The following is a 27261-nucleotide window of genomic DNA, read 5'->3' on the forward strand; positions in this document are numbered from 1 at the left end:
TATATTCTGATAATTTAACGTGAGATTTATCTGCATGCCTTCTTTCTTCCAAATACTTTCGCTCTTTGCAATCTATTCAAAAATGAATGTTACTTTAGTGGTTTTAACTGTGATGTTTAAGATAAATTAGTCACCTTGTCGAGGTGGGTGGGCTTGCGTGCTCCAGCATCATGGTAGGGTCTCCCATGCCGAACAGGTCTTCGTTGGGTAGGAGTCAGACTAAGAGAGATACCTAGGATAAAGAAAACTCCGATCCAAACCAGCGCACAGCGTCTGTTCTGCATGTCAAGAAGCGATTTGGGTGTCTGAGGAGCTAAGACAGTCTTCTACCTCCGGGTGCTCCAGTCTTCGGACAAACAGAAGTTGCAAATTACCTCATCATGAACCAGTTGACTAATGATTTTGAAGCTGCATTGTCCGTCACGCGGAATAATCAGGGACTCGCTTTAGGAACAGGACTTTAGCAGAGGGCCTCGTTCGATAAGTATGCCATAGTCTCCATCATACATGAAGACTCTCAAAATTCTACAGTGCAATATAAATGAATTGTAACCTGATTGTAATAAATTTTTCAAAACAATTGCAGTCCATACCTCTTTCAAATGATACTGTTGTTCGTCGAATTGGTGATATAGCAGAAGATGTACAGTGTCAGTTTTTCTCGAAGTTGCGTGACAAATTGTTTTCAATACAGTTCGATGAAGCAACAGATTGTAATAAAGATGCTAATTTAATTGCCCATGTTCGATTTTGAGATAATGTGTCAGTAGTAGAAGAATGAACTACTTTTCTGCAAACCAATAGAACTCAAAACAATAGCGCCCGCATTATTTGCTATTTTAAATGATTTTATGAACGAGGCAAACATAGATTGGAAAAATTGCGTCGGAATATGCACCGATGGTGCTCGTTCAATGTCCGGAAGATTCCAAAGTATACAAGCACTTGTAATACAAAAATCGCTTCAGTGCGTTTAGACACATTGTTTGATCCACAGAGAAGCTTTGGCTTCGAAAGAAATTAGTCCTGATCTGAATATTGTGTTTACTATGGTCGTAACTGTAGCAAATTATGTAAAAATGAGAGCCCTGAAATCGAGAATCTTTTCTGCACTTTGTAAAGACATGGGTTCAGTACATTCAGCAATACTATTTTATTGCGAGACAAGATAGATTCACGTGAGAAATTTTTACAACGTGTTTTTGAATTTAGATAAGAAATTACCATTTTCCTAGCGAAAGAAAACAGTCCGGAAGCCGGGAATTTTCGCGATGGTTTTCTTGTGATGAAATTGAGCTACTTGGTCAACAAATTCGAGAAATTAAATAACTTGAATCTTCAACTCCAGGAAGCAAATACACATATATTGGATACGAGTGATAAAGTTAATGCTTTTTGTAGAAAACTGGAATTGTGGAGCAGAAATTTAAAGCAAAAAACCTAACACTGTTTGCAATGTGGATAATTGTACTAAAACTTACAAGAAGAACATGTAAAAGTTGTTTTTGTAACCATTAAATCATTTAGCTATTCTGTAAAAGAATCTTAAATAGCATTTTCTTGCTGACGGAAAACTGATATCAAGTTACGAGTGGGTTAGGGATACAATTTATAAGTATATTCATTTTTTCTACCTAATGTTTCAATTTCGAACGTTATAAAATCAAATTATACCTGCTAACGATCATTATTGGAGAGTGAAATCACATGGCATGATTCTCACTAATTACTATTTTCTTAAGTTTTACAGTAGTATTAGGAGTTATTTACGTTGCATGAGAGCTGAACGATGGGCTATTGGCGACGGTTTGAAACGCATCCCTGAGAATGATCTGAAGACATGCCATCGCATTTTTATCTTTTGCAAAGCGGATGGTTCTCTTGTATTGGTAGACCGATGACGTGTTCATTCAACGTACTGTAGTTGAAGGAAGGTCATCATTGAGGTCAATCACTCCCTCATTGACCAGAACCAGTGATGCTTGACTTCGAAGATCTACTGGAAATCGCTTCTTTTGATTACTGTGGGACTGTTAGTTATCAAAATTTTTTTTAAAAAACTAAGCATTAAGTATTACGTGTTAAGTATCAAGTATTACGTATTAAGCATAAGTTTTACCATACTAATTATTTAAATATTTTATACTTTTACTGAACAATAAATTAGTTACATTTCACTTTTTATAAATTTCGTATACAATTGCGACTAGTCAACTAATTACAATTATAATAATTTAATGCATAACAAGTGTTTAAAGTAGCAAAGCATAGTTAAGGATTAACTTCTCTCTTATTGTTAAATAATATATTTAGCTATAAAATATAATAATTGCCCTTTTATAGTAGCCAAATAATTTATAAAAATCAGATAGGAGAGAGGTAAACAAAATTGAAAAAAAGCATCCTAATCATAATTTTAAACAAATCGAGTAATATTTTTTATTAGAATTTGAACGTTTATCTTCACTTGCAGTGATGCAGATGCTAATTTAGATGACTTTTCTTTAAATATTTTTTTTTTGTTAAAAAAAGTTGCTTTTGATAAACCCTAATAAAAACATTGACTCCAACTTTTTCTGTTTTAGCAAGAGAGGCTTTTCTGGAATATTTTAAAATGGTAGCAATTGTTACTACTTAATATTTTATTTTTGGTAAAGTTGATATACAATAATTTGGCCACCATGATATTGAAACAAATAAAACAAATGTGTAAGATTTGTTAAGTTTTTAAGTGACAGCTATATTAAACAAATTTTTCTCACCTTAATTGTTATTTCACCTGGTCTATAACCAGGAAAGGAATGTACAATGTCCAGAATCCCAATTTGCAGTCGTTTTTAAAATATAAGTGACGACAGAAAGGCTCCGTTAATTTTCTTTCGTGAGTTAATTGATATATTTTATGGAATTTAAATATTGTCTGAATAAGGAGTACCGGAAAAAAACACATCGTTAGTAATTATATGAATTTAACAACTGATTCGGTTCTTATCATTAAGTCAAATATTATTAAGTATTTTTTTAAAAGTTAAGTGACATATAAGGATTAATTTAAAGTTCACGGAAAGAAATTTTTCCCTCTTTATACAAATTAACAAAATTATACTTTACTATTTTTGTTAATACTATTAACTTATCAAAAAATTAACCTCCGATGGGACTATTGTTATTTGATACATTATTTATAATGGTACTATATACAGTTCATATAATTGCATTTACAATTAAAAATTTATAAATAAATAAGAGTTAAAAATTAAATTATGCTTTACTATTTTTGTAAATAATATTAAATTATCAAACGATTAAACTCCGATGGGACTATTGTTATTTGATACATTATTTATAATGATATTATATACAGTTCATATAATTGCATTTACAATTAAACATTTATGAATAAATAAAAGTTCCTCAAGTAAAAAAAGATGTATTTTTTTACACATAAAAACATTTTTGAGATTACTTTATGAAAAAAAATATATCCCAAAGTAAAAAAAAAATTTAATTTATAAAGTAAAAAAAATGCATGGAAATGTTCCTTTTTTCCGGAATTCATCTTTGATGATTAATTCATTACTGATAAACACTTAAAGGACTTAAACAGAAAAAAAAAATTAACTTTGTGCCATAGTTATTCTTTTAAAAAATATAAATACGCCAGAATAATTATTTAATTACATTTAATTCAGGTTTAACGACCCCAATCGAATGGAACGTTAAATTTATAAAAGAATTTAACGAGATACTCTTTCCAGCGCATTTTTTTTCAGTGTTTTTTTTCCGTAATTAATTTTTGACTTTTACCAATGATAAACACTTAAAAGGCTTAAATAGGAAAAAAAATCTTATTAACAGCATGAAATTTCTATGACCAATATTTTATTCCACGATAGTTCAATTTGAAAGTTATATATATGCTGGAATTAAATGGATATTTATCTATTTCAAATATAAATTTGGTTATCAAAACGCTTTGAGCGTTGACAACAGCAGAGGCTACAATTATTTCAGGCTGTTGCCAATAATTTTTTTTCAGTGGTAGTGAATCAAAGCAAAATACTTTGAAACAAATAGAATTTTCTTTAAAAAAAATATATAAGAACTTAAGCATTCGTCTGTGCAGGGCTGCGGAGTACTACGCTTTTTGCAAAATAATTTACACATAGGTAAATAATTATATACTAAAGCTTTTAAAAGTTTTGCCAACATCTTAAAAGCCTCACCACGATGGATCTAGATTCTAGATCCATACATTACCCTTACAAGATTCTAGAAGAATGCGGTGTTTTATACGAACTTTTTGAATAGTTATGCAATGTTGCGAAAAATAGCTTAGTAATATTAAAATAAAAGCAAGTTTCCGAAACATAGAATTATACATTAAAACATAAGCTTCGATGCCACAAGAATATATTCTCTCAAAAAGCGTACAAAGTTGACAGGTCTGTCAATGCGACGTTACATGTATTTGTTTAAATTTCTTGGGTTTAGTGGCGTGCAAAATACTTGTAATTGTAATATATTAAAACTAGGAGGCTTCGCCCCCTGCTCGCTCATTGGATACGCTCTTAACGTCTAGCTTTCGTATACTTTTTTGAACACTGATGTTCCGAAAACTTTTCACTGTAGAAAATTCTAAACCTGTGCATTTCAATATTAATTTGAAATTACAAACAGTTCACATATTTTTCTTAATCACACTATTCTAAATTTCAGTTGTTGAGAAAAGTAACTGCTGTAAGTTTTGTTTTAAAGTCTTTCCCACCAGAGGGCTAAAACCATGTGAAATAGTACTGAACGCCGGATGTAAAGCATCGGCTTCGATGAAGATAATTTTGTGAGAATTTTTTTGATAATTCGGTGAGAATTCACCCGATTAGACATATGATGCTCACTACGTGCTCTTGCGCGCCGAAGCCTATCAATTTAAACGTATTAGCGTTTTATATAATATAGATTAGCCATATGATGCTCACTACGTGCTCTTGCGCGCCGAAGCCTATCAACTAAAAATGAAAACTGTTGCCAACGCGAGAAAAGAAATATCATCGGTTTTATTGATACATACGTACGTATTAGCGTTTTATATAATACTAGGTGGCTTCGCTCCCTGCTCGCTGGCGCTCGCCAACCCCCGGAACTGCTTTCGCAGTTCATTTCGGATTGCTTCGCAATCCGATGCTCGCTTTACTCGCTCATTGGATACGTTCTTAACGTCTAGCTTTTGTATACTTTTTTGAACACTGAAGTTCCGAAAACTTTTCACTGTAGAAAATTCTAAACCTGTACATTTCAGTTGTTGAGAAAAGTAACTGTTGTATGTCTTGTTTTAAAATCTTTCCCACAAAAGGACTAAAGCCATGTGTTGTAAAACAATATGAAATAGTAGTCTGCCACTGAACGCCGGATGTAAAGATAATATAACAAAACGTGGAATAGTAAAGCGCTCAATTCAAAATAAAATAGCAATAGCATAACACTTCTCATTTCTGCCAATGAAAAGGAACTATTTCAGTACTCATAACCAACCAACCGTTTTTTTCTCGGTGACAATCGGAGATAGATAGACATATGATGCTCACTACGTGCTCTTGCGCGCCGAAGCCTATCAATTAAAAATGAAAACTGTTGCCAGCGCGAGAAAAGAAATATCATCGGTTTTATTGATACATACATACGTACGTATTATCGTTTTATATAATAAGATAGATATTATTCATACATTACCCTTTCCACCATTAGGGAAATTATTTTCTGATACTACTAAGACCCCGTAGTAGATGGAGCCTCTACTTTAGATCCTAATATGAATATTTATGATTATAATACATTATGGTAGACAGGACAATTTTGTATTTGCAAAATAAATGCTACGAAATTAAATGGCTATGTTAATTTTTTTTAAAAGAGAAAGAATGGTCCATTGTTAAGGACGCATGGGTTAAGTTCAAAAATATACTGAGGCAATAAAAATATTTCTCTGCCTACCGGCTGGTTTGTTTTCTAATGGTTTCACTAAAACTAGCGAAATTGTCATCTCATAGTTACGAGATGTCATTTTATATTTACTCACGTCAAAGTAACGTTTTAAAAGTTTCGATAAGGTCTGTTTATAGCGATAACATGATTTTTAGCCTTTCGGTAACAATATAAACGTAGAGGAATACTTTATTTACTTATTTGACTTTTTTTAAGCTTATTTATGTTTAATTCAAGAGGGGTGTGTAACTTATCAGGAACAGATAAGTGTAACTGATTGTACAAACATCACATTATTTCCTTTCATATTTATTTATTTATCAAATATATCATATTTTATTCGTCAAATTTGTTTTGTTTTTTAAATTTAATAAGTACAAAATATTTTGCATAATTTATTCACTCAAAATATTGAGAGTTATTGTATGAAAGCAGTGGTTTCAATTTGGCGAACATAAGGCGTAGTTTATTATTCTAGCTGCCAAAATTAGCTGTAAGTAAGGTTGCTACAAGTATTCTGAAACTCCCTTGTACTCCATTTTTTTGAAGTTTTGTCCAGATGCGTTAGGTGTGCCAGAGGTCAAAAATTGTAACATCTTTCACTATCCACCCCTTTTGCGCAGTTTATGTTCATTCAACGCATAGAAAGTGTGGGTGTCTTCATCGAAAGTAAACAAACAACTTATATTTTTCAGCTGTTTGAGCCGGAAGTATACATTGCGCAAGCACGTTGGAAATCTCTAGCCAGGTGAGCTGAAAATTATTACAATTACCAAACTTCATTGATAATTAAAAAAACGGTATTTGCAAGAAAGAAATGATAAATAAATTTGACTCAAAGATATAGTATTTTGAGTAATCATTTTCGACAAAATTTAGAAAATTGACTGAAATATTTTTTAATAAAGTTTATTAGATTGTGTGGGAAATAACTGCCATGAAAAATATTTAACATCTCAAGGGAGATCCACGAATTATAATCAAAACTAAAACAATTCTTAACGGTACTTTGCGTATATTTCCAGATTGTATTTTTCTGAATATTAGTAACAAAAATGCAATTTTTACTGCTGCTTGGACATTTATTTGTTAGTAAAAAATAAAAATAAAAAGCCATCAAAGATAGATTTATAAAACTTCACTGTTTTCTGAAGAAGAAAAATACTTTCTACATATTTACAATTCTTGTACCGAAGATAAATCATCAGATTTGACGTCTATCAGTTCGTAATCATTCTTAGTATCAGGATCTTTTTCAGATATTCCGTATCGCAACATTTCCCAGAATAACTTCTGTCTGAACTTGAGACACCCTGAAGATTCCATTACTATCTTCAGACTCTGATCCATCTCTTTCATGGGAGGAGGGGGTCCAAATTTCACAAGGATGATCCGATGCAATTTCTCCTCCAGTGAATTCGCAAATGCCACTCTAATATCTCCATGCAGAACTCGTTTCGCAGATAGCGCCTATCCAAGAATAGAATCAGACATCAGATTTAATGTAGTCTATTTTTCAAAAAAAAATTTCCTACATTTTTTAGTTTGAAATGAAGCAATAAAGTTATGTGTAGATATTCTACATAATATTCTTCTGCAGTATTAAGCGAAATTTGAAAAAATATACACTTACTTTGTGATTATAAGAATTGTACTTCTTTGACAAAACGGTATTTATTGAAAAGACTTATATTGTGGTACTACTGTTTCCCGCATTTCCATTGGGCATATACATCACATAGATTAGTCCTTTATAGATAAAAAGAGATCAAGACATCTTGGTTCTATTTACTCTTATCCATAAACGAAGGATAATAGCAGCTCTGGCAAATTAAAGATTCAGAAAAAAACAGAAGTGACTTATTTGACAATACTTAAAATTACATGGTGAGTATGATGGTTAATTCCTTTTACGTCTCCCATGCAATGAAACACACTCTGGACAACACCTAGGTATTCTGAGTAATAAATAATTGAGCTAGTTTTGAAAGGTGGCTGACAGTCTACAACTCGTCAGCCAAGAATGTCCCACACAGGCTCTATCGTGTTCAAGTTTGGTGAGAATGCTGACTATTCCCTTCGGTTGATATCCTCGGATTGAAGGCATTTGTTCATGATATTTGCTCGGTGAGGACGGGTGTTGTCCTCCGAAAACACAAATTCTGCTCCTATAGCACTCCTAAACAAACGTGCTTGTTGTTTTAGAATAATGTCCCGATAAATTTTGTCTTTTACTGTTCCGACTTGAACATGCAGATCTGTATAATTCCACCCTGTATAATTCCACCAGAAACGAGCAATCCTGAACCACTATAACGGTTTCGTTAGGTAACAGGTACCTGGCGTTCTCTTTATAAAAGTCCGCCATAAATCCGACTGCAAGATAAACAGGAATTGATCAGTAAACATTATACAATTCCATTGTGTCGATGACCACATTGCATATTCTCTACTCCAGATCATACATGGGAACGTTTACTTTTAAAAAGTAACGAGTAAAAGTATCATTACTTTAGGCAAAAGTAACGAGTAAATTGTTAAAAGTTTTGATTTTGAAAAGTAACGAGTAAAAAAGTACAAGTAACGAGTACGCGTAAGAGTACAGGTACAAGACAATTACGATTTTTAAGTACATTTCAAGAAAATTGAAAATTCAAAATAAACTTAAATCAAACAAATGTAAGAAAAAATATAGTTTTAATTTAAAACATACTCAATTTTCATTTAAATGCATAAAACTGTTAAAATGAATGAAAATGTAACTTCCGTGGAATAGTGAACAATGAAAGTATTCAGAATACAAAATTCCATGTTTGCAAATAAAATTATTAATTTTAATACTATTAAAAAGTTAGAAATTTTGTTTCCACTATTCAATTTGTAGTAATAAACACATTTGTAGATCAAATTCGATAAATATTGTAACATTTGTTTAAGGAAATAAGTAAAAAAAATTTTAAAAAAATTTGCTCATATACACATGTAACTTCTTGAAAGCCATTAAATTACAAATTATATTTAGTTTTTTTTTTTTCAATTTAAAAGAGAATAATTTTAGAATTTCAAATAATGAAGATTTCTTAATTTGGGATATAAATATTCCGTTGCGAAATCTCGCATAATCAAAAATTAAGCACTAAGGTTTTATTTTCAAATTTATTCATGTCATAAATTAAGAGTTTAAATGGCAAAATTCGAAAAAATAACGAAAATATTTTTATTCAAGATCAAAGAAATAATAAAACTCTAGAATTTTTTTAAATGCGTATTATATTTTAATTAAATGAAGTATAGCTTTCATATTTTAAATCTTTAATGCCTAAAAATGTAAATTTTGTGCCCAAAATGTTTGGTTTAGTAACATCGAATAAATTATTTAGAAAAATACATATATAGTTGCCAAAAGTATTGGTTGTTTAAACATTACTTTTTAAGAGAAAAAAACGTGTGCCGCTACCAAAAGAAAAGTGATACCACCACCAATTTGAATTTAAAAGACCGTCAAGATTTTACAACCCCCCCCCCCTCCAGAGGCATACCTTGGAGAAACAGTTCCAGTGACAATTTTCGTATCGGCGCACTTTAAGACGTATTTTCTATCGATGCAAAATAAAAGGATTATCAAAGGAATTATATAGTCAAGAATTGTATTACATGTTATCAAAGATTTGCAGAAAAACTATTCTAATTTTAATAATCTTGCATTTATGGGTAAATTCGAAACATTAAGTAATTATAAAATATTTATGTTATTCACTATTATACGAGTATCAGATGAAGAGAAGTAGTGACAACTTAACTGATTTAATGAAACAAAGTCAGATTTTAAAGTTTTTCAAACATGATATAATTAGAGACATAATGCTATTAATTTTTTTTTTAAGGACAATAACTTTTTTTAAAATAAATATTACTCATTCTTAGAAATTAAACTAAAGGAAGCTGCTATTAGAAAAGTAATCATTTTTCTTTCTGACAGCAAAATATTGAAAATTTAAGAAGCCTCTGATCATATGTATTGTGATCAAATCTAATTAAATTCTCCCTTGATATTATAAATTAATTAAAGAGTTATACAGATTTAAGTGACTTTGAACGTGGTGTTATAGTCGGCGCACGGGAGATGGGGCATAGCATCTCCGAGATAGCAATGAAATTTGGATTTTCACGTACGACCATTTCACGAGTATACCGTGAGTATCGGAAATCCACCAAAATCTCCAGACATAAACATTGTTGAACATGTTTGGGATGCCTTGCAATGTGATGTTCAGAAGATATCCCCACCCCCTCTTACGCCCACTGGTTTATGGACAGCCCTGCAGGATTCATGGTGTCAATTATCTCCAGCACTACTTCACACATTGATCGAATCCATGCCACGTCGTGTTGTGGCACTTCAGCGTGCTCCCGGGGGCCCTACACGATGTTAGGCAGTTATACCAGTTTTTTGGCTCTTCAGTGTATATAATTTACAGAAAAGCTTTATGTATGTTAAAATTTCCCAATAAAAATCACAATTATAAAACTTCCTAGAATATTAAAAGCCTGTTCCTACATCGCCTCGTAAGCATAACATAAGCGGAGGGAAGTTTTCAAAATTTCTTCCTGTTTTGTGAAGCTTTTTATTGTTTACGTTCAGTCAACCATTCATATTCTAGAAACAAAAAATAATTACAGAAATCATGGAGGTTGGTGAGCCAAGTGAGTAGAAGAGGAGGGCAGTGTCAATTAGTAAATATAAAATTAATGGTCACGTGCATTTATTAAGCTGTAATACCGTAAAAACTTCATTTTTTACGTATTACAATGTGAGTATGAATTATTTTTGCCAAACTTTTTTCTTTTCAAGAAAGGGAAGTATGAAACTGTGAAAGTTCTATTGTGGAAAAAGAAACCGAGTAAAACACAAAGGCCTGTTATGAACTATTTTTCAAAAAGAGCAAGACTGGTCACTTAACTATTTAAATCATGAAGTTTATCAATGAGAGACGAGACATTCATGGTCATCCTATTTAATTAACAACATAAATATCTATTTTTTATTGAAAATAATCCCAATAGCTATACTTTAAAATTAAAGTCATGTTTTGAATTATTCTTATTCTCATTTATTCATTATCGCTGTTTAACTGTTGATCTAAAAAACGGATGATCAGCTCTTCAACTCCTTTGTTCGTTCAATGCAATTTTCACTTTGTCCGTGCAACTATTCAATAGCGTTGTCCATTTTTGTACCCAAGCCCTAAGATAAGGGGACTTTTTGGTCAAGCATATGAATAAACACACCTTTTTGGAAGATTTTTTAAGCGGAATTATCTACATTTAATATTAAGTTATTATGTCTAAAAGCTACATTTGTATTTTCGGGCGTTTTTCTACAGTCTTTTGAGCAAGATGACATAAAATATATTATGCTGAAAAAAAAATTTTCTTATTTTTATGTTTGGCACATATACTAATTTTAATATTAGATCCGTGCCATTTTTTGATAAACTGAAATAAATAAAATAAGTATCACGAATAAAATTAATGAATATAAATTTAAACTATAAATACATTAATAATTCATAACTCTGTCGGGAAAGTCGCTCGAATTGTATTAAAAAGTAGCTTAATTTTTTCTGACAGTATGTTCCCATTCTTTCTTGAAGTTAAATGAGAAAAATATAGTTTTACAAATTCTTAGACTTTTATTTTGGTTGTAGAAAATTATAATAAAACTTCAGAAACGAATATTTATTCATACATATTTCTTATTTCTAGAATTTTTTTTTCCATATCTATTCAGAACTCTTGTTTTAGAGGAAAATCATCAGAACTGCAATTAGCAAAACAACTTATAGTTAAACAAACACATATTGGTTTCTGGACGTGCTTCTGCGATCTTTTGATCAACTTATATTATACAGGGTGTTTATAAATTCCCGGACCAATTTTGATGTTTAATAACTCATAAAATAATGAAGATATAAACAAACTTATGGTATTTATTGGTGGAATAACTCATATATTTTCCTTTTCAGGTTTGAATATCTTTACTTTTGTAAATATCGTCCGCGCGTGTGGTTAGTTTCAGATAATTTCATTTTCCAGTCTAAATAACTATACTTTTCTAAATATTGTCTGCTTATTAATCGCATTTTTCTCTCTTTTGTTTTTGGCATTTATTGCAATGTTATGTTTACTTTTGATGTGTTTGTTCCATGTAATACTTTTCCATGTGATGTTTTATTCGAGCGGATATTAAAGAGAATGCATACGCGGCAAGAGAAAGCACAGATTTTATGGTGGTTCATAGAAACGAAATCGATAGTGCAAGCACAGAGAAATTGCTGAAGAATTTACCGAAAAGATCCTCCATCCAAAAGCGGATCTTGTGGAAAAAGAATTTTCTAGAAACTGGAAACAACCGCAATAGCCTCTGTGGATGCCGACATGCTTTGCCGCTACCTGGCGTGAAATTGACTATCGACTTGATATTCTCCGTGCGACGAAGGGGGCACACGTGGAAGTTCATTGACAAGGGTCATGTAACTTTTTGAGTCTATCTAACCATTTATGTTATTAATTTTAATCGATCTTTATTATTTTATGAATTATTAAACATCAAAATGGGTTCGGGACTTTATAAACACCCTGCATTATATCAAACTGAAAATTTATTTATATTATTTTTATGCCTTTTTCACATGTCAATGAGAATATTAGATGAATACCGTATTTTTTAAGTAGAATGAAATAAATAATCATTATGAATAAGGTCAATGAATAAATTAAAACTATAACTATATTTATATTCATAACTGAGTCGGGAAAGTCACATACAAAAACTCAGAATGTATTAAATGTTGCTTTATTTTTACCGACTGCATGTTACCATGTTTGCTTAAAATTTAAATAAGCAAAAGTTTATACAGATTCTTGAACATTTATTTTTTATAGGAAATCAAAATATATTTACACACTTTATTTCTAGATATAATAAGCACTCAGAACTCTTGTATTAAAGGAACATCATCAGAGCTATCGCCATGCAGTTCGTAATCAATACCAGTATCAGGAGATTTTTCAGGCAATTCGTATCGCAGCATATGCCAGAACAACTTATCTCCGAATTTGTGACACCTTGACGATTCCATCACTCTCTTTAGACTCTGATCCATCTCTTTCAGGGGTGGGTAGGGTCCACGCGTCACGAGGATGATCCGATGCAATTTCTCCTCCATTGAATTCGCAAATGCCACTCTAAATATCTCCATGTATAACTCATTTTCCAAGTAGTTCCTGTTTTCAGGCAGTGTATAGAAAATTCACATGATACATTCGTTTATGAACAAATAAAATCCAGATATCTTTGGTTCAAATCAGCATAAAATAATAAAAAGTATAAAAATATTTAACAGTGAATAGGTAACGAAGTCATGGTTCTTTTTTGGTATAAAAGCATTTTTTGGCATAAAAGCACCTAGGAATCTTTGGATTCAACCCCTCTCGAATTGCAAGATATTTTTTCTAACAAATGGATATAAATAGTTTTACTTAAATATAAAAAGTTACACTAAAAAAAAACATTAATTTATTTTCCACTTCAACAAAGATGAAAAAGTCAACTATGTAATCCTGCCTGATCCTCGTTAAACTGTTCTACCGTAAAATGCTCCATTTCCCACATAGGTTGTCGAGCTACCGAAGCGGGGATGCCCTCCCTTCCCTCTGCAGAGGATCAAAACTGTGATGTCATGTGCTCGGATTATCCTCAGGGATGTTTCTCATACCGTTGCCAATAGACCATCGATCTGCTGTATTACGAAATAAATAAAATACAACAACGAAAAATTTACAACAAATTTTTCCAACTTCTTCAAAATTTTTCTCATTTTCGATTTCGTAGTCCTATTTTAAAGTCTTTTGATTTAAGGCATTATGGGTATTCTAAGGCGTTTATCCTTTTAACTAGCTCATCACATACAAACGTACAGTAGTTTTGAAATGAGTGATAATTTGTGCTTTTGAAACAAGCCAACAAGCCTCTAGCACTGGATATAAGAGTAAATCAGTAAAAAATTATTCTGTTTTTCGTGATTAATTTCAGGACAAATTTTATAACTAATTACAATTCAAACCGTGCATTTCATTGTGATCCCCAATTATTGCGATTGTCCTGATTATTATTTTGCAAGATTTACTGACGCTTTAAATTTTAAAATATAATAAAAATACGTTATTTTATGCCAGATATTTAACAATGTAATGCCAGTTACTGTGATTTTGTTGCACAGGACATAGTTTGCAAATCCCTGTCGAAGAGTGCCGCAAATCTAGATAGAGGTTTTAGAGAGGTTTCATTCTTTTTATTTGAAAAAGAAATTGAGGATGGAATATTACTAATAAAACTCTTAGAATTAAGAAGTCAAAGTCATTTTCTCTGCATTTAAAGAAAACTCTCTTGAATTAAAAAAAACTAGCGGAGATGAAATGAGACAACATTTATTCCATACAAAAGCCTTTTTTACTAAGAACTTAAACTCTGCATTATTTTGGCTATTTTAATTATATTATTACTTATTTAATTATTTTAATTATAGTATTACTTTAAAAACATAATTACGACTGTAAACAAGTATATGACTTAAATTTATAATTAATAACCGCAATACTCCAGATTTTTTTCATTTTAAAGCAGAAATACATAATTTTCCACCCTCTTCTTGTAAAACAAAAGTTTCCATGATTCTTTTTTTTTTGTTACGGATTATTATTATTCTTAAATTGTACATACAAACTTCATAATTTTCTCTCGAGGTTCATATTTTACTGCACTTTATTCATAAACTAATTTATTAAATGGTTTTTTTTTGTTATTAACTAGTTAAATGCTAGTTCTTCGTAAGGGATGAAAAATAACGAGAAAGTAAATAACTAGCAAATCGTATTAATCAACAAAATAAAAATCATGCTCAATACTGAAAAGCATATCACAACACAATTAAATAAACTAAAATAAGTATAATTTTTTTTCTGTAACTATTTAAAACGTGTTATTCAGAATTTACGACAATTTTCCAATTGCTTAGTTGATATCTTTAAATTTATTTTATTAGTTCCCTTTCTATAATTTTAGTTTATATAAACATGCTTTAAAAGAGAAAATATTATTATAACAGGATCGCAGTTTCATATACCTTTTAAAATACGAATTCGGTGTCTTCATCCAACGCATTCTACAACTGAAAGCCTCCACACGGTTTCTTATAGGTAGTCCGATCAAACCACTATCAAAGTAAACCAGTTTACGAAAGAGTTCTTTAATAGAAAATCTAGTAATACTAAGAAAGTGGTAGCAAATATATGTCTAAAAAATTTATTCAATTTATGAATATGATTGGTTCGTTTCATTTCCTTGTCAACCACTACAGATTCAATTCTCAAATATATATAACGCATTGCTCTCAATTAGTTTCGAAATAGAATTTGGGTTCATGCGCACAACTGGTTCACTTTTTAAATAATTTGAGCAGATAACTTATAAAAAACCGTGTGAAGGTTTTCTGATTCAGGAGGTATTGCCTCATCACCATAATTCGTGAAATTCTTGACGTTTATTTTGCTTGTGATACCCTAACATAGGAAGGTAGATATTTAATTCACGTTGCACTTGAGCTGCACAATGAGCTATTGTCGTCGGTTTGGGAAACATCCCTGAGGATGAACCGAAGACATGCCATCGCAATTTGTGAGGCTCCTCAAATTATACGTAGGGGAAAGAAATTTTCTCCTGATCCCTTATGTCTCCCCCCTGTATGTAAAAAAATTACAGTGCATTTCATGGTGTTTATTTTTCTGAGCATATGTTACAATGTTTTCGTGCATAACAGTAAAAAAACTGTTGTTTTTGTTACACATGAGAAATGTTGACTCATAGATACATTATTTTGAGTGATAATTTTCAGCAAAAAGGAGAAAATAGGCCAAAACATTCTGAATAGTTAATATGATTGCGTCTATAGCTTCCATGAATTAAATAGCATCTATCTCATGTGAGCTTCTTTGAGTTACAATCAAAATTGAAAAAATTTAAAACGTATTCCATAGTGTTTAATTTTTTCTGACTGTACATTAATTACAATGTTTCTTACCAACTGCAATTTTCAGTTATAAAAAATAAAAATATAGGTCCAAAAAAGGTTAGATTTATAAAACTAGAACTTCCCGACACATCTAGAATTCTTGTATCAAAGGCACATCGTTAGGTTGGTCATCTAGCAGTTCATAATCATCAATATTCGGTCTTTTTTCAGGCATTTCGTATCGCAACATTTCCCAGAATAACTTCTCTCTGAACTTGAGACACCTTGAAGATTCCATCACTATCTTCAGACTCTGATCCATCTCTTTCATGGGAGGAAAGGGTCCAAATTTCACAAGGATGATCCGATGCGATTTCTCCTCCAGTGAATTCGCAAATGCCACTCTAAGTATCTCCATGCAGAACTCGTTTCTCAGATAGCGCCTATCCAAGAATAGAATCAGACATCAGATTTAATTCAGACCATTTTTTTCTGCATATTTCAATATGACATGAAACAACAAAGTTGTGTGTTTTTTTAAAAAAAGTGGATATTAATTAATTTTCTCGGGGATAGGCTACCGAATCTGTCAATCGTCATCTATTTATTGTTTAATTTACTTTTTAATTGAGTAATACCCTTATTTCTCACTTTCACCGGTGAATGTCAGCATATATATATATATATATAAAATAAGATATATATATATATATATATATATATATATATATATATATATATATATATATATATATATATCGTCACAGTTTTAGTGTTTAAACTCCTCCGAAACGGCTTGACCAATTTTGATGAAATTTTATGTGTATATTCAGTAGGTCTGAGAGTAGGTTTATAACTAATTTTTTTCATTTTTGGGACAAATTTAAAGTATATTTTAAATATATCTTTATTTAATCGTATTCGGATACATGCTAGACATAGAAACATAACAATTAAAAAACATTATTCAAGTACGTTGCAACAAGTCATATTAAACTCTAATACTTATGCTCGCCCTTAAAAGAAGAGCATCAAGCATATTTGCAAGTATGGCAGTATTTCGAGTTGAAAATACCAAAGTGACTGCTCTTCCAATGAATAACCATGACGGAATAACGCTGTGCCAAATTGGACAGTACATCAGCCCCAATGAAGCTATTTGGCGTATCTTTGGATTCCCAATTCATGAACGGGATCCAACCGTTAGTCATTTAGCCGTCCATCTTGAAAATGGTCAGAGCGTATATTTCACGAACGAGACAGCGATTGACCGAGCTCTAAATCCACCAAAAACTACACTCATAGAATTTTTTTGAATTGTGTAATCGTGCGGATGCTTTTGGTGCCTTTGCACGGACATTACTCTACTCAGAAGTACCACACTATTTCACATGGGCTCAAACAAAAAAAATGGACACCCCGCAAGCAAGGCACATCGATTGATGCCTGTCACGGTTTATTCAAATCAAATGCCTTGGGGATAGTATTTACAGTCAATCCAAGGCAGACTGAGTGCTTTTATTGGTTAATGTCACCGACTCATTGTCATTTCAAGATATACGTAAATTCGATGGACATGAGCATCCAACGTAATAAGATGCATGCCTTGCAATCGGCTTGCTGGAAGACGACAATCAATGGGAATGTATGCTTGCTGAAGCAGCATTGAACTGTACTGCAAAGCAAATTCGCCTTCTATTTGCTATAGTATTAACTACATGTTTCCCGGTCCGTACAGAAACGTTATGGGACAATCACTAAGATTCGATGACGGATGATATGCGGTATGAACATCGCACACGTTGCAACGATCTAACGATAGCATTCAGCGATGCTATGTACAATGAAGCACTGATTGCTATTGAGGATCTTTGCATCATTATTGCCAAGTTGCCACTCATTCATTTCGTTATGCCTCAGCCAAACCGAAGTGCCTCTGAGTTATTAAACACTGACATGAGTCGTGAACTTCAATACAATACGGTAGAAAAGGCAGCGATTGTTACTCGCAATGTTCCACTAATGAATAAGGAACAAAGGAACATTTATGAACGCATTATGCTTGCAGTTTCGGCAGGTCAAGGTGGATTTTTCTGGATGCACCAGGTGGAACTCGCAAAACATTTATTATTTCACTAACTCTCGCTGAAATACGATCAAATAATGGCATCGCGTTGGCCGTTGCACCATCTGGCATTGCGGCAACTTTATTGGATGGAGGCAGAACAGCTCATTCAGTATTTAAATTGTCACTGAATATTCAAAACAACCCAGATGCAGTGTGCAACATAAAAAACCAATCGTCTATGGCCATAGTGTTGAAACACTGTAAAATTATCATCTGGGATGAATGCACTATGACTCACAAACATTCGCTTGAGGCGTTGAGCAGGACATGGAAAGATATAAAAAACAATGACAAATTATTTGGCTGCTCTCTGTTACTCCTTTCAGGTGTTTTCAGCCAAACACTTCCCGTCATTCCGCGTTCAACGTACGCAGATGAGATCAATGCTTGCTTGAAATCATCTCCACTGTTGCGTAATGTTGAAAAAATTCAACTGAAGGTAAATATGCGTGTCTAAATGCCTCAAGATCCATCTGCTGAAACATTCTCAGAACAATTGTTAGATATCGGTGATGGAAAAGTTACTAAGGATGAGACTGGATGCATAAGATTGCCGGACAATTTCTGCACAATCATTGATTCACAACATGGTCTCATTAACCTAATATTTCCCGATGTACAGTCCGCAAAAAAAAAAAGATATCACCCTGAATAACTTTTGTTCTAATGATCGGATTTTCACGATCTAAGTGTCAATCTTAATGGTTCCCGGGGGTGACCTCAAATATGCTAATTAATTAGTGCTAACTATTAATTAAGTTACGAAATCAGACACAAAAACGTACTTTCTCTGAATAAACATGTATTTTTTTTTACATATTTGGAATTCTGACCCTTAAAATAGGGGGGGTAGACAAAATTTCGAAAAAAATGGGTTGTAAATTAGGTCGCAATAGGGATTTATATATCTGGCGATGGTTTAAAAATATGCCAAATTACCTCGCCATAGAAGGGGAAATAATTTATAACAACCATAAAGAAACTGAATGAATGACAGGATGGGAAAAGATAGTGCTTCTCGTTGCTAAGCAACCAAAAGAATTTTTCACGTTGCTTTCTGGGCTTTTTTTTTTTTTTTTAAATCTCCTTTAAAAAGGAAATTTAAATAAATTAATAAATTATTTTTGATTCTCCAAGATTATAGAATCTTTGAATTTTTATCTGACATTATTTATTTTTGTAAAGCTGTTTTAATGTAATTTGTATGACAGTTTTGAATTAAAACCAAATTTTCATAAGTTATCATAAATTTATGAAGAGTTGTAGGGTTAAATGCTTTTGCCCCGCACTTCGAGTTTCTTAGGAAAGGAAAAAAAAGTGATCAAGCAAAGGTGGACCTGAAAAAAGATAGCTATTCTGATGCATAATCGCAAAATTTTATAGAAATCACGGTATTTATTTTCGATAAAATTGTAAAACTTAATAAATGTTATAAGGCATTTTAAAAGCATTTTGATATATATATATATATATATATATATATATATATATATATATATATATATATATATATATATATATATATATATATATACATATATATATACATATACATATATATATATATATATATATATATATATATATATATATATATATATATATATATATATATATATATATATATATATATATATATATATATATATATATATATATATATATATATATATATATATATATCATAATAAATAAAAACAAGAAAAACACGAAGAAAATTACGAAAAATAATAAGTTTTATTTATTGAGCATAAGCTGCAAGTAAATAGAACTCATAAAATAAGTAAATAAGTTCAAAATGTAGAAAAAACTTGGGAAAAATTACGGAACAATAAAAAAGGGGGGAAGAAAAATAATAATAAAAAATAAAACAGCAAGAAACCGGAAAAAAAATTCTAAAAATATCCGGAAAATAAAAGATATAATCTTTTCATCAGCTTACACGATTATATCAGCAAAAAAATAGTACTTTCTATTATTGTATCAATATAGCCAAAGTAAAATATATCAATGCAATAGTTTGAGAAGCACTCAAAAAAATTTTACAAAAAAATTACAAACATAATGGAACACAATAAGTAAAAATATCAAGCGAAATCAGAAAATTAAGTATAAAGAAGAAACAGAATAAAACATGAAACGAAATCTATAAAGCGAGCTGCGAATTCAAATGAACTTATTACATGAACGTGAAATTTTTAAAGAATTATTTAAAATATTTTCGAAAAAGATTGCCACATTACAAAATATGAAACCAAAAGCGGAAATTGAGCTAAAGGCTTAAATAGAGGGGTTTTGTATTAAAGTGCGTTCTTACTGCAGTGTTTTGGTTATACCTATTTTATATAATGTGATTATAATGCTTTTTGAATTTATTATTCTGTTTTTATCGGAGAAAATAGTAACTTCGTTAAATCATGAAAATTCTTGGAATTAGACATGAAAAGTTATGAATTTGAAAATCTAAAATGTAACAGATACCCTGTATTAAGGAAAATAAAATATTTCATTTGAAATCTATTTTTTTATTCAACATTATTTCATTTTATGCTTCACAGAATATTAAAACGGTGCGGAGATCAAGGAGGTATGTAAATAGGAAAATATATTAAAATCCATATCTTAAGTTCAGAACCTTTTTTCATGGCACTTGTTAACCAAAATGCTGTAATGATATTGTCAGCATTTCAATTAAAAGAACTAATTCGTTCTGTTTAAAACTATCTCTATCACACGACTTTTTTTTTTCCGAATGTCGCATACCTCCCTTAACTATATCCGTACTTCTTCAACTACGATTAAAATAAAACTTTATTTTATGGAGCAAGTCAAGAATTTGTACTTCTTAATATTTGCAAATGATATTAAGTAAACTTAGTTTGCAGTAAAAAGAGTTGATGTTATTTACACACTCCTTTCGTTAGTTCTTTAAAAAACATGATTAAAAGATAATTAGGTTTATAATACCCTTAATTAAACAAGAGTAACAATTGTTACAGTTTTTACAATAATTTTTCAACTCTGACACTCTTTTCATGAGATAACTTCTTTTGCCAACGATTTTGTCCCTTTTTTTTTGTTAGTTGAAACCAGCTTACGCATTCTTGTAATTTTTACATTTTATCTTTGAAATTTCAATCTCGAAAGACATGCATGAAGTGACGCCTAGTCCAAAGAATCTAAGTTAAATAGTTGTAAGGCCGATTATTACGAAAACAATTAACTACTCTGGTTCAATGAAACAATTACAGTAAAACTTGGGTAAGTTGACCACTTCATGTGCATTGTTTTAGTGGCCAACGTAGACAAGTGGTCAACTTATAGAAGGGGTGGGACATTGTTTACTTTTTCGTTTCCTACATGTTGCTATACATTAAAATTTTTTTTTTTACTTGACTTAAAAATTTGATTTAGCAAATGGCCAAATGAATATCTCAAGAAATGTGTTTAAACCTAAACGAACTTCAATTTGTTACACAGAAATAATTTTAATATTTAACTAACTTTTAAAAAAAAATTATTTTGTTAGTTATGCATGTGAAGTGTTTAATAAAAATAATTTCTTAAAATATCAGAACACGAAAACATTGAAAACTTTAACAAAACAAAATTATTTTAACACTTTAAAATTTATTCTGTTATTACTACGCATACAAACCTATTTGCTCACTATTGCAACTGGAAGAGCAACTTTTCAACTAACACACCTGTTTTCAATGAATGAATGAAAGAAATGGTCAAAAGCTGACTCCCTACAGTTTCCCCAGATGGTCAACTCACAAAAAGGTTTAGATTAGCTTTTTACACTATTTCACCAAACAAGTGAAATATTAACATACATTGCGAAATGACAGAAAATTTTCTGAATTTTTTTTTTCTGGTCAATTTATGAGGGTTTTAGAATAGAATTTCATAATACTCCTAGACAAAATTAACTTATTTCAGTGGTCAACATACAAGATAGACAGGTGGTCAAGTTACAAAGGTTTTGCTTCTTTATTATGTAGGAAAATTTCCGTTCTTGATAATTGAGGTCAACTTATTCAGGTGTAAAACTTACAAGTGTGGTCAACTTGGCAGGTTTCACTGTATAAATAAATCATTAATATTCTTGTTTTTTTATTACGAAATATTAGGAGAAATTTGTATACATAATTTCTTCAAAACGTGTGTTAAAACTATGATTATAAGTTATTTAAGAAGAAAAAAGTCAAATGGAGTAAAAGAACAATTTTTGAGATGATGATTCTAAAAATAGCACATTTTTCAAATCTTTGTGCAATTTTTTATTTTAGTAGTTGTTTAACAAAACAAGGCATATCGAACATTTTCCTGATATAGCAATATTTTTTTGAACTGTGCAAAAGTTGAGAAATTATACAAACAACTTTTAAAGAAAATATTTTCAACTTTTTAAGACAAAAGGGTAACTTAAAAGGGTTAGCGCACAAGATTAACTTTGAATGTTGAATTAAAATTGCATGCCCATAGTTTTTTGTTCATTTAAAAAACAAAACAATCTGTTAAATTTTTCCCCTGTACGCACATACGCATTTACTTTTCATTACTCGAATAAATAAGAAGTAATAAAAAAAATAAAATTAATAATTTATCTACATTTTTCGTAAACAATAGTATTTTTAGTAAATAGTCAGCTGTTCTGCTTCGAATGATATTGAGTGTGATCAGTAGAATATTTTTAATTTCTTAACAAGATTTAATTCTCAGATAGCTGGCAATAATTTTAAGTTTTCTTTCAATAAGAACTTAGCAATAATTTAAAAAGTAATTTTATTTTAAAGAAAAACATAAATTAAAGTACTTAAACAATTGATTAGTATATTATTGGAAAAAAATATACATAATAGAGTTTAAAAAAAATTGCATTAAAATTCAATAAAAAAGTTAGAAAAATAATTCTGCGAAACACGCATAGACAGGTAATTTACAAATTTATTTTAAGATTAAGGCGATATATAAGATGTAAAGAAGTTTCAAAAAACTCTACTCTAAACTCAGCTGCACGACAGCCCATGGAGGGCCAAGGCCTACTATGCCCATCTCAGTTTTCTGGACCTAGGGCTCTGGGGTGCAGGAGCAGATGTTCCGGTCAGGTGGTCAGCGGAACGCGGAACCCCCAGTGTTTAGTTCCCAATCATGCTTGGTACTTATTTATCGACCCACTGAAGGGATGAAAGGCTGAGTCAGCCTTGCCCGGCCCGAGGAACGACAGGGCGAAGCGCTACCGCTCAGCCACCGGGGGAAGTTTTAAGATGATTAAAAATGTTGACTACGCATTCGTATTAATAATTATAAAATATATATTCAGGAAATTGATAAATATATTATTCCAAATCTATGCATACGTGTGTATATTATTGGAATTGTATCAGTTATTGAAAAAGAAAATCAAAAATTAAAAAAATAATCACATTAAGTAAGCACAATCTGGTGCATAATCATATTCTATCAGAAGCACGCCTTTATAAAACTAGACATTCGTTGAATAAAGTGTTTTTTATTCGAAATGTTTTATTCATAATTTCTTTACTAAATTACAAATACGTTATTAAATGACTAAAAAGAAACATCGTATTTTATAGTTTGAAAGAAATAAAAATAAAAAGATTAGCAAACGATTATTAGCGAAAAAAATATGAATGAAATTTTACACTACGCGCGCGAAGTCAAGTTCCTCGCAAGTTTATCACATTTTAATATTAATCGCCCCATTTAATCATTTTTTTATTGTCGCCAAATTATTTTTTTAAAAATAATTAATTTTAATTTTTTTTCAGCTTCTAATAAATAAAAACAGTTGAAACTTTAGATTTTTCTATTGAAAAATATGTAAATTATTATGGTATAAAAAAATTCATACCTTATAATTCAAAATTTTTTCATCCTCAATTTAATTAAATAATAAAAAATAATTAATAATTATTAAAAATTACTTTTTTCATGAAATTATCTTTGGGTAAATGAGTTTTATGAGTGGGTGCAATTTTTTTTGAATTGCTTCATTAGTTTCGAAAATATGACTGAAAACGCAAAAAGCGAAATTAACATTAAGGGGTACGAACTTTGGATCGCTCTCCTGACCAAACTATGTGGACCACATTTCCCAGATTGCGGCTACCCCCTATATTTTGAAGGTTAGGAATCCAAATATGTAAAAAAAAATACATGTTTATTCAGAGAAAGTACGTTTTTGTGTCAGATTTCGTAACTTAATTAATAGTTAGCACTAATTAATTAGCATATTTGAGGTCACCTCCGGGAACCATTAAGATTGACACTTAGATCGTGAAAATCCGATCATTGTAACAAAAGTTATTCAGGGTGATATCTTTTTTTTTTTGCTGACTGTACACACACAATACATTCATCATGAGTGGCTGTCAGAAAGGGTGATTTTAGCAGCAAAAAATGTGAACGTCAACGAATTGAATCTGAAGATATAACAGTTATTGCCAGATAACTAGGTGACAAATAAATCCGTTGATGCAGTTTTCGATCCCATTGAAGCTGCACATTTTCCAACAGAGTTCTTAAACTCATTGGATTTACCAGGCATACCACCGCATAATTTAGCACTCAAAGTTGGATCTCCGGTTATTTTGCTTCGTAATTTGAACCCACCACGGCTGTGCAACGGCACGCGATTAGTCGTTACAAAATTAATGAACAACGCAATCGAAGTCATTATTTTAAATGACAATTTCCGGGGTGAAAGTATATTACTTCCAAGAATCCCTATTATACCCACAGATGTGCCAATTCAATTTAAACGCATTCAGTTTCCCATTAGATTGACATTTTCAATGACAAAGCCAAACTATGTCTGTTTGTGTCTTAGATTTGAGCACACCATGTTTTTCACACGTACAATTATACGCGGCATGCTCTCGAGTGGGCAAACCATTCAGTTTATTTGTGTTAGCTAAAGATGGAATGGCATAAAATATTGTACACTCCATTGCACTAAGAGATTAATTTTGTTGACTAATATTTTCCGAATTCGTTATATATATATAATTTCTAAAAAAATGTTACAATAAATTAAAAAAAACTATTATTTGGTGTGTTGTTATTTTCACATTCCGTCATCGTTCACAGCTCTCCATGCTTCTTCCACTCATATACCACATACTGACACACTTACAATAAATAAGATATATTTTCATACTCTAGAAATAATTCATATGGCAAAACAACGTTTGCTGGGTCAGCTAGTATAATATATATATATATACGTATATATATATATATATATATATATATATATATATATATATATATATATATATATATATATATATATATATATATATATATATATATGTTAATTAGTTGTATGGAGTTGTAAATAAAATTAATTTTCCTTAATTTTTGAAACCTAGTATCAGATATTAAATATTAGACATGAATTTGGTTATCACTTAATGTTTAGCAAGTTGCCATTTCTATATTTGCAAGAATAAAATCTAGGAATTAAGAAGAAAAAAAAATTACCTTTTTGTTTCGATAAAAGAGACTGTTCTTTCAATAATTAAATTTATTGGTTATTAAGGGATTTTCTATTTTTAAAATCAGTTTAGTTTCAAACCAAAGTTTGTCAGCATGCTGTTTCTTATTATTTCCAATTATTTTAATTAACTCCAGCAAAGTACTCGAACTACTTATTCAGCAACCACATGAACAGCTTATCTCACTGTGTTAAACTGCTATTATATCGATTAAATTTAGGCTGAAAATAGTTAAGAGAAATGACACTTACTTAGTGAGCAAAATGACGATTCGTTTGCTATCCACCACTCGTTCCATTAGATTGTTTATTTCGAAATTTCCAGCTTTGAGGTCTCTCTGGGGGACAAATAATTTATAAAATGGATGTTTCTCTTCCAGTTCTAAGGAAAAGCAAAATAAACAATGGTAAAAAATGCAGTTTATTACCTCCTTCTAACTTAAATAATATTTTTCACCCATTTGGAATATGAATAAGAATAAGAAGATGTAGGAGAAGAAGAAGTAGATGGTGATATGGAAGACAAAGTAGAAAGGCGAGGAAGAGAGAGAGGAGGAAAAGAGAGAATAAGTAGAAGAGAATGAATAGAAGTAAGAGAGGAGAATGAGTTGAAGTAGAAGAAGAAAATGAGTAGAAGTAGAAGAAGAAGAAAAAAGAATATGAAGAGAAAGAATAAAAAGAAGTAAAAAATATAGAAGAAAAAAAAATAGAGGATAAAAAAAAATTAAATGCTGATCAATGAAGAAACAGCAGTATGTAGTTTTCATGGCGAAATTGCATTATATGTTCTTTTGAATAGAAGTTATGAAATCCCATGTTATTATCAAATCCCGTCTACCTGTTTAGGGTTAAAACTTGAACATTTCCCTATATGTATGAAACAATAGTACATAGCTGCCGAACTTTACACGAAATAAGAGATGTTTTTACTAGTGGTAGTAAAACAAAAATTACATTTACCATAACCCAACATAGAAAATTTTCATCCAAAATCAATTTCCCCAAATATTCGTAAAATGGCAATTGAATTACAATTTGAGACCTTTTTTTTATTTCGCGAGATATTAAACACACCCTCATCTAACTATCATATGTTTACATGAATGTTTAATTTATTTACTTGTAATGCCGGTGAAAACCAATTTAAATATAAATTTATGTTGCTCAGAAAAATGGTATAAAAATATAAATTTATGTCATAAGAAATAAAACTATTGCAACCACCGTATGTTCAATTATATAATTTGACAAAAAAATTCATTAAACTCTGTGAAATGACATTTATAATTGCAAACAGTTCCTCATTGAGCTGATCGTTTAGACAGTGTTCATAGTAGCACAACGAAGTCAAGCATCACTGGCTGTGGTCAGTGCGCGGGTGAGTGACCACTTTGATCTGCCTGCAAATGGATCTAGAGTGTGAGGTGCGTTAAACTGTTCTACCGTGAAAAGCTCGACTTCTCGAAGGTCGTCTTGTTACCGAATCAGGGCAGCACCCCTTTGCAGAGGATCAAAATTCGGATGGCACGTCTTCAGATCATCCTCAGGAATGT

At 30.9% G+C, this 27261-nt stretch overlaps 1 protein-coding gene across 1 annotated transcript in view; it reads right to left on the minus strand.

Annotated features, from left to right (window-relative positions):
• Positions 1-15571: 15571 nt before the first annotated feature.
• Positions 15572-27261, minus strand: part of LOC107445007 (protein toll) — a 33335-nt gene continuing 21645 nt past the window's right edge. Inside the window, exons 6-7 of the mRNA XM_087162696.1 lie at positions 25961-26090; positions 15572-16495 (exon numbers count right to left, since the gene is read on the minus strand). Coding sequence (XP_087018822.1) covers positions 16204-16495; positions 25961-26090 — 422 coding nt within the window. The 3' untranslated portion in view covers positions 15572-16203. The remainder of the gene's footprint in view (positions 16496-25960; positions 26091-27261) is intronic.

The sequence above is a fragment of the Parasteatoda tepidariorum genome, chromosome 5, assembly GCF_982258835.1.
Source record: "Parasteatoda tepidariorum strain Cologne lab strain chromosome 5, Ptep-v5.0, whole genome shotgun sequence".
Lineage (NCBI taxonomy): Eukaryota > Metazoa > Arthropoda > Arachnida > Araneae > Theridiidae > Parasteatoda > Parasteatoda tepidariorum.